At 35.2% G+C, this 10,185-nt stretch overlaps 1 protein-coding gene across 1 annotated transcript; it reads right to left on the bottom strand.

The window, feature by feature from the left end:
- Positions 1-9,442: 9,442 nt before the first annotated feature.
- LOC106779493 (chymotrypsin inhibitor 3-like) lies at positions 9,443-10,178 on the bottom strand. The gene has a single exon (XM_014667604.2). It carries the CDS (start codon positions 10,168-10,170, stop codon positions 9,574-9,576), a length of 597 nt encoding a protein of 198 aa, XP_014523090.1. The 5' UTR covers positions 10,171-10,178; the 3' UTR covers positions 9,443-9,573.
- Positions 10,179-10,185: the final 7 nt, after the last annotated feature.

The following is a 10,185-nucleotide window of genomic DNA, read 5'->3' as shown; positions in this document are numbered from 1 at the left end:
TTTCCAACGTTTTTGTAAACCTCAGTTAATTTATGGCGATTTAATAAGAAAACCGCAAATATATATTTTTTATAATTTTTTGAATTTTTCGACCATTCCAAGCCAAATCGCAGCTAAGATGTAATGTAATTATTTTTTATTTTTTAATACATTTCTAGCAATTTTTTGATCAAACCGTCGATAAGTGTTGATATTTCCCAACCCAGCCTAATTCATTTTGTCACTCATTCGTTCTTCTTCTCTTTTATTCCTCTGATACTACTTCTCTCTAATCTTTCTTCTATTTTCTTTTTCGTTTCGTAAAACCTAAGGTCAAGGTGAGCATAACCGCCTGTGGAAGCATTCAATGCTCTAAAGAGAAAAGAAATAAGAGTATTAAAGAGGAGAATATGGAATCAGAGGATGGTGAGTATAATTTTAGGGTTTCGGGGATCCGAATTGGGGCTTTAGAAGAAACTTGAAAAAGAGGCGAGAGAAGGAATGGTAGAGACATCAAATCAAGTATTGAGAAACCTAAGAGTGAAAAAGAGGGCTAAGAGAGTCACGTGATTCGGTGGGAGTGCGCGTTACTTGTGAAGAGGAATTAAAATCTAGGTATGTGGAGCTAAACCAATATTGGCTTGTTTAACATCTAGATTGTTGTGTTAACTATTGACTTTTTTAATATAATAATATCTAAAATACTATGTTTTTTTTTATGAGTACATATTTATATCCTCATTTAATTTTATTGGATTTTTAATTGGTTTTTGTACTTTAATAGAATATTTAAATTAGGATTGTTATAATTGAGTTTATTTATAATCAGATACAAAATCATGTTAAAAATAACTTTTTAGTTGCATAAATATTCTTTGGATATTTTGAAGTGTGTTAGTGCAGTTGCAACTATGTTGAGCTCATTGAGGTGTGAAAATAAATTAGGTAAAGTGTTATAACACCTTAAAAATAAATCAAAAGAATAACAAATAATCAAGATCATAAAAGTTAACCTAAGCATAACATGAAAAAAATGAATAAATTTGATTACGCTACAAAGAGGGAACATGCAACAAAAAATGAATGTTGCAGTTTTCTCTATTTTTTCTATTAAAGGGCTTTGATAATTGGTAAAGGTTTATGATTAAAGATAATTTTGGGAAAATACATCTTAAGATTTTATTTGATATTCTTAAATAATGACCTTATTTAACTATATCACCATGTATAAAGATAATATTTGTCAAATCTTCTTTTTAATCTAGCAAATATCTTTTCGAATATTTTTAGGTCTCTACAACAAACAAATATATCTTGAAGGTATTGGATTGTTTAGAAGATAATTGGAGGATATTATATTATCATAAAGAAGATTACAAAAAAAAAAAAAACAAACCTGAAACAAAGCCCAATCCAATTTCTATATAAAGAGACTTAGTGAAACACATTAGGAGAGCTTAGGAACCCTTTCGGGGTTCAAATTATGTCCTCTATTTTTCTATTTTCATGTTATTTCTACATTCCATGGAGGGCTAAGCCTCTAGAGTCTATCTATTCATTAGCACCTATGCCAATTAAACCATGTGATACCGTCATTATCAACATAACATAGACTGCACGAGGGAATGTTAGATTTTTGCAGTGACTATAGGTCGCGGTTCCCCAAACAACCGCGGTCTATTCCCTGACGCTCTATTGCCCATTTATTGCAGTAGTGCCACGTGGGAAAAGTCAGAGGGGTTTTCTATCGCAGTTCAAGGGGGAACCGCGGTCTATTCCCTGGCCTTTATTGTGTTCAGACTGCAGGAGGGAATATTAGATTTTTGCAGGGACTATAGGCCGCGGTTCCCCAAACAACTGCGATCTATTCCCCAACGCTCTATTGCTCATTTATTGCAGCAGTGCCACGTGACTAAAGTCAGAGGGGTTTTCTATCGCGATTCAAGGGGGAACCGTGATCTATTCCCGGACCTTTATTGTGTTTAGACTGCATGAGGGAATGTCAGATTTTTATAGGGACTATAGGTCGCGACTCCCCAAACAATCGCAGTCTATTCCCTGACGCTTTACTGTCCATTTATTGTAGCAGTGCCACATAGGAAAAGTCAGAGGGGTTTTCTACCGCGGTTCTAGGGGGAACCACGGTCTATTTCCTGACCTTTATTGTTTTCAGACTACAGGAGGGAATGTCAGATTTTTGCAGGGACTATAGGCCGCGGTTCCCCAAACAACCGTAGTCTATTCCCTGACGCTCTACTGCCCATTTATTTCAACAGTGCCACGTGGGAAAAGTCAGAGGGGTTTTATGCCGCGGTTCCCCTTAGAACCGCGATCTATAAGGTCAATATAATTTCAAAAATGCCACTGTGCAATATTATACTTCGATTTCCGGGTAACCGATGCATAATGTGCATGGTAATAACTCAGGTTTTTACTAGTTATTGAAAAATCACCGTTCAAAATAGAAAAGAAGGTGAATGTGTACAACTAAAAGAAAAGAAGATGTGACTCTACAACAGATGAAGATGATGAGTCGAATTGAAGAAGATTCCATGGAAATGTCTGGATCAGAATAGGGATTTTCATTGTGTGTGTGTCTAGTCTTATTTTGTTAGGAGTTTTATTATGTAATAAGTGGCTTTCTTAAGCCATCTTTTGCTTTGGTTGATTGTAATTCCCTTTTGAAATATGAATGAAATTATGCTTTTGATTTAATCAATCTCTATGAATTTTGAATTGTGTGAATTGTGAATTGTGAATTGTAGTGGTGGTGATGTGTTGTGATGTTTCATGAATGTGATTTCATGGATTAGAATGAATTATTTGAGTAGTGTGAGTAAGTATGAATATTATCTAGTATTTTTTTCTAGTCAGTTTATCCTTGCTTATTTGTGTGGACGATGATAATATAACTCGTGTAATTACACGAAAGTAGATAATGTTATAGATAATGTTGGTGCGGTTTAGAATGAAGAGAAACATACGATAATTTTATAAAAAAATTTCGAAATATATTTCAAATAATAATGTAATTTAATTTAAATTTTTTTGAACAATGTATTTAGATTATTTATTATTTTTACATAATTTTAATTATTTTCATAATAATAAAATAAAATTTTTAATTTTTTATCTAAAAATATAAGAAATCGTTTTTCTTTAAGTTAACTAATTATTCCAGACATGTACGAATATATCATGTTACATCTACAAACACAAGCTTTGGATATATTATTTAGTGTTGGTAGTTAATTACAGCCAAAGCATATCGTAGACATCTCTCTCACAAGGAGAAAGTGGAGAGAAAGTGCTTCATTTAGATACTGTAGAGTGAAGTTCCCTAAGAACAAACTCGAATAGGGTTCCCTGATTGAGGGCCAAAACCTTGTTCCTTGCTTCATCGTGAATAATCCCAACATCATAGCAGGGCCCATCCATATGCTCATATGAACACCACTGAAATTTATAGGTATGGTCTGAGGAAGCTCTGTGAATAGCCAAGTAACCACCAATGAAGGGATCTGGGTAGCCAACCTTAACGAGGGCTCCTACATGGATAATATTAACAACTACCCACTCATTACTCGCAAAAATGTCACTGCGTTGGACATGGTCGTAGCTTATGTCGTAGCTTATGTGCACTTTGCCTTCTTGAATATAACTGGTATCGTATATGGATTTAATACGCCATTGTTGCCCTGGATCGCTCTCAAAGGGAGACTGCACAATAGAGAGAGGGGAAGCTTCGTCTCCAGTTCTGGCTCGTTCGATTCCACCGCCGCCGGCTCCGGTAAAGAGTGGCAATATATAGAATAGGCCACCATTTGTAGCGTTGTTACCATACTCGTCCANNACAGGTTGAGCAGTGGTTGAAGGAGGGTAGAAAGTTAGGGCAGAAAGAAGGAAGATAGCAAANAGCGTTGCACTCGCCATTTCTTTCGCTGGCTATGATATAGATTAAGCTTTTTCTCTTCTTTCTTCAGTTCAGTTGTGTGAATAAGCAGAGTTGGGAGAATTCATTTATAGAGCTACGTCCTGGTGATAAGCTGAACTCTTTTGTGGATACAAATGCATAAAATATCTTACAACTTTTAAACATGTCAAAAAGATGAAAGAACGACAATAGTAGTTACGTCAGTGCTTAAATAATAGAATTCCTATGTGGTTATAATTTTAAACATGTCAAAAAGATGATATTTAAATAATTTTGTGTACAATTCTTTTTTATGAATTTATAANGAAGATATTAGTCTATTGTAATTTTGTAATTTTTGTGGTGAGAAAACACTGCGAAAACAATATTGATTTATCTATCTATTAAAAATTTTATCTATGGATAATTAGTTATGGATTGTTACCTANGTGGTTGAAAATTAGTTATCTGCATTGGAGATGTTCGCGTGCGAGAACAATTTTCGGAAGATTGTGTCCGAAAATTCATATTAATAGCTTATTACACTTGCCGTAACCTTTATTCATAGCTATCCATTCATAGCTCTTTTGCCCTAAACTCTTGAATGCTCNATCATCGTTATTTTCGTGTAGACTTATCAATGGATTTATTTTCATGATAACTTACCCACAAATTATTACGAGTAAATGGAATGGTCCATGGTTATGTTGCCCGCAAATGATATGGGTAAGTTAGTGACAATTCATCCGTGGAGAATGTGAACAAAGTGGCTTAGTATACTTACATGGGTAGTCTATTATCTATGTTTACTATTTTTATTTTAATTATTATTGCAGATTAGTTGCCAAGAAAAAGTGTCTGTCACGCTTAAGGAAATTATATCCTAACGTCCATCTAACTAATGCTTATGTAAGAGATAAAAGCAATTTTATTAATTACATGTGTTATAGGTTGAGGTAACTAATTTATCCAACTCTAAGTTTGGTAGTCCGAGTATTTGTTCCTTCCTTGATAGCTCGACCAGGCTCCAAAGCTTAACTCGAACCTAAAGTAACACATCATAGTATCTTTCATGTTCAGTTTCAAACACTTATTATGCAGAATGTTTAACTCCAGTTTTTGCATCCTGTTCTTCTTCATTTCCACCTGGACTGTTAAGCGAAATGCGTGTCCTTCAAATATAGTACATAATTCGTCCATTATGAGAGCTATCAGATCCTTTATTTCTTGAATGAAGACTCTTAAAATCATCTCTAAGAGATCTCAAGATCTTTTTTCAACTCGATTAGGTGGGATTTCATCACTAGTACACTTAAAGGAATTGGCATCAGAATTTGTATATAGCGAAAATTACATAGTTGATTGTGTAAAGAGTAAAGTCGACTAAAATGTAAAAGATAAGAGATAGAAAAATGCAAACACAGATTTTTATACTGGTTCAACCAACAATGCCTACATTCAGTGTCCTTCCAACCCAGGAAGCAAATGCACTATAATGGTTGCGGTTTTTACAACAATGAATTTATAGAAGACCTCCACGTCAAAAATATAAATCTCCTCTCTAACCCAAAACTAAAATATAGCTGCACAACAAAACCAGACTTGCAGCAAGAATCCCCTCTTCTGCAATCTGCAACACCACTTTGAACAATCCTCAAAGTGAACTATCCCCCTGTATCACAATAGGTCCAAATCTAGCAGTCTTTACAGGATGCCAAGCCTCTGAGACAATTCCAGCAGTCTTCACATGATGCCAAACCTACACGATCAATCACAGAAGCACCTTCTTGTGCAGATGTTGATCAGCCAATGAATGCGCAATGGAATCTCCTCTTTGAATCTCTTTCAAGAAAGATCACCACCGTCTTCTTGGAGAATTCTTGGAGCTCAGAGAAATCTGAAACAAAAATGAAATTGTCAGTTCATCAAAAGTCTTAGAACAAACACGTGTTCAGTCTATTCATATATTTCTGTTAATCAATCAGATTCTCAGTCGAATGTGCTACTTATTCAGTCGACCAGTTATAACAGTTCAGTCAACTTAGTAGCCTATGGTCAACAAATAACAGAACACATTCAATACAGTTGACCAAGTCATCAATGCTCAACTAACTTTTAAAAATATAGCCGTTAGAGTGCAAGAGCATAACAAAATTCCAAATCAGACATCAGATTCAGTCGAATATGTAAAACACAATGTCGACTATCACAATGACAAACACTTTGAAATTCTTTTCTTCTCAAAATAGCACATAGCATTAATTCTCAAAATCTGTAAAAAAGATTTTAGCATAGTCGAATCCATTAGCAATGTAGTCGACTGTACTAGAACTTTGTAGCACAAGAATAAGTTTGTAAAAGTGCTTGTGATTTCTTGCTTTAAAATATGTGCAGTAAAACATGTGAAATGATGCATAGCACACAACACATTAAAGCATATACACATGTTCCAGAAATATGTCAATCAATCAACTCAGGAACATGTAACAAAGTACATACACATACACATGTTCAACATATATTACAGTTTAATCAGCATAAGAACATGTAATGTAGCAACAACATGTATTTGTTATTAAGCAATGTATAGTCATCATAAAAAACTAGATTGTCACGTGACTTTTATGAATAGTTTAAATGAACACCTCACAACAACTTTTATTTCCCACTTCAGTGAGTTCATTTACTCATTTTCAGATGTTCTCCCAATACAAGCATATTAGAACACCTAATAATTTGAATTACAATCAAAGAAACTAAACTTCATATTATAAAAACAAAGTTGAACTATAAAGACTAAACCGAATTAATAAAAAAATTACTTGTTAATGTTATGATTTTTTTAACGTTACTTTCCTGATGTTCTTTCACTCTTCCTTGCCGAAATCTATCAATTCGATTAACAAAAATACTGTTCTACATATTCCTTCGAGAACATCCGATAAAACTAAAATGTCGTCTTTGTAATTATTCGCAGAACGATTGTGATGTTTGGGGCCAAAACATTTGGTAACATTGTATCCTTCTTTTCGCCACACATTCATTAAACTTGGCACCTAACCAATGTTTGGGGGACCATCGTAGCGGCGTATGCGAAAAGGGTCATCCTTCGTAAACTATATTATTCACCACAAAATATATTTGTATTATATTTGATTGATTTAATTATCAGACATAAATATTTATTAATTTGCAAGTGGGTAATTTAAATCTGAAAAGTTAATTATGTGAACTAATTTAGAAAAAAATATTTAATCATTATATTAATTAAATAATTATAGACTGTATTACAAATTCAAAATTATTTAATCATTGTTTAGTATTATTAATCAGTAGTGGAAAAACGTTGTTTAATGTCAGCTCATATACGTCTGTTAGCGCTTCACCGATGTTTTATGATGACTAGTGGAATTACCGTAAATAAGATGGTAACCTAGACGTCGACTTCAAGGTAATGAGACGTCTATCATGTAGTACACGTCTGTTTTGCCGTAAGCAAACGTCCAATGTGATGAGGTAGGCGAGAAGACAGACTTCTCCTGCACATTTGACGGTTGATTTGATGGGGGCCGACGTCTACTTGGCTGTAATTAATGTTGGTCACCTGATTCCCAGGCGATTAGACGTCAGGTAGTAAAAAACCGACATCTATGGCCTGTCCGGAAGGCGGGAAGACAAAAATTTCTACAAAATAGACATCGCATTTTTGGGTGCGCGATGTCTATGTGCCTGTAATTAATTATGTGCATCAAACTCCGAGGCACTTCGACGTCTGACAACAGAAACCCGACGTCTATATTATTATATAGACGTCGACGCCCCTTCAAAATTGTCGTCTACGTCCCTGACAGGAAATGAAACGTCAATCGGTTTAGCGCCTTAGACGTCGACTCCCCTGGTGGCCGACGTCTAATGGACATTCAAAAAGCCAGTTTGATGTAATCCTTGATGTCAAATTAGTTAGATAACCGACGTCTAAGTGACTATAGACGCCGGTCTCTGGAGCAACCGACGCCCCATTTCATGTTAAATAAACCGCAAACTCTTTGTGGCATTGCAGTTTCTGATATCATCGTATTCCTCGTCTCCTTTTTCTCTCTTGCGGAATTGCATTATTGTTTCTGATAACATTATGCATCGTCTTCCTCCTCTCCTTTTTCTCTCTTGCGGCATTGCATCCTAGGTGCGTGTTTTTTTATGGTTACCATTTAAACATTGTTCAGTCTTTCATCGATTATCTTCTGGTTCAACTGAATAAAATTTGTTATCCTTGTATTGTGTTTTAGTGTAGTTTTGTTCCTTTCTTAGGGTAATGCAGTACTACATTCTTCCTTTGCTAGCTGCCTCCCAGAAAAAGCGTCGTCTTTTGGATTTCTCATGGCGTTTCGATCCAAAAACGACCCTGGGTCATTGCCTAGTTATCATTTCACCGTAATTTTTTCCTCTTGCGGTTGAAAATGGAACTAAGCAAAGATCCAAGTTCGGTTTTGGTTCGAAATGCCATGATAAATTCAAAAGAGGCAAGCTTTCTTTCGGGGGAAACTAGCAAAGAAAGAATGTGCTACTGGGCTGTCCAAGGACAGGAACAAAATTGCACTAAAACACAACGTCTATATTAGACGTCGGTTAATGCATACACCAACGTCTAATAGTGACATTAGACGGTGGTCAATGACATGTTTGAAGTCTTTATGTGGTCTTAAACGTCGGGTATTGCATCATCCGATGTCTATATATTACCTTTAGCCGTCGGATTACACTTGCACCGACGTGTAGTGACGTCTGACATGAAACTAATTGACGCCTGTATAGACGTATGTTGTGTAGTATGTGCGACGTTCCATTGACGTCACCAGTTTTGACGTCAGTTGTGAATGAGACGTTAAAAGTCCAAAATAATCAACGTTAAACGGTGTTTTTCCACTAGTATAAATACAAGCTATATTTTTGTTGATTAATGGTCATAAGAAAATATTTATTTATTCATAAAAATTACTTGTTAAGACCTAATATAAATAGCTTATTTCCTAAGTAGTCATGGAATAATAGATGATTTTTTTTGTATAGATTTATTAATAACAAAAGAAAAAAAATGAGCATTGAAATTGTAGATACTAGCGCGTCACACTCTTTCTAGGATATGTCATTTGATGATGGTAGATGTTGTTCATTAAAAGTCATCAAATAATTGTAGATATTGTATAGAATTTATGTAAAAAAATCTTCAATGGTGAGATGCCCTATGGAGTCCTTCCTCATATTTTCCCTGAATTCATAGAGAAAAATGACATGGATGTTTACATTTTTTATAAACATATATATAGTTTAAAATTTATATTGTTCATAAAAAATCAGTATAATGATAATTTACTAATTTAACTTATATAGAAAATAATATAAATGGTTTAATACTTTTAATGAATTTATTTAAATTTATTTGAAGTTACAGTCTCCTATGTTTTATAGAACATAATTTTATTTCTTTTTAATAAATTATGATATAATAACTTGGGAGAGGTAAAAGTTTTTAAATATTAAAAAGAAAGGAAGAAACAGAAATAGGCTTTGGATATGTTATTTATTTAGTGTTGGGTAGTTAATTACATCGAAAGCATATCGTAGACACTTCTCTCACACGGAGAAAGTGGAGAGAAAGCGTACGACTTTTCATGATTAGTGCTTCATTCAGATGCAGCAGACGAAAGTGGTCTAAGAACAAACTCGAATGGGGTTTCCCGGTTGATGGCCAAAAGCCTGTTCTTTGCTTCATCCTCAACAATCCCAACATTACCGCAGGACCCATCATTTGAACAGAACTGAAATTTATAGGTATTGGCTGAGGAAGTTCTGTGAATAGTGAAGTAACCTGAGAGGGAATTTGGGTATCCAACCTTAACGAGGGTTCCTTCAGGCTGACCCCCAACAGCTACCCACTCATTACTCTGATAAGAGTCACCGAGTTCAACATAGTCGTAGCTTATGGACACTCTGCCTTCAGGAATAAAAGTGGAAGCGAATAAGGATCGAATACGCCATGGTTGCCCTCGATCGGTATCAAAGGGAGACTGCACAATAGAGAGACGGAAAGTTTCGTCTCCAGTTCTGGCTCGTTCGATTCCACCGCCGCCGCCTCCGAAAATGGGTGGCAATATATAGTATACGCCACCATTTTTAACGCTGTTACCATTCTCGTCCGTGACAGGTTGAGCAGTGGTTGAAGGAGGGTAGAAAGTTAGGGCAGAAAGAAGGAAGATAGCAAATAGCGTTGCACTCGCCATTTCTTTCGCTGGCTA

Source organism: Vigna radiata, unplaced genomic scaffold (genome assembly GCF_000741045.1).
Source record: "Vigna radiata var. radiata cultivar VC1973A unplaced genomic scaffold, Vradiata_ver6 scaffold_282, whole genome shotgun sequence".
NCBI classification, from domain to species: Eukaryota; Viridiplantae; Streptophyta; class Magnoliopsida; order Fabales; family Fabaceae; genus Vigna; species Vigna radiata.
The sequence above is the reverse complement of the archived record's forward strand: the minus strand, read 5'-3'. Positions and strand labels throughout refer to the sequence as shown.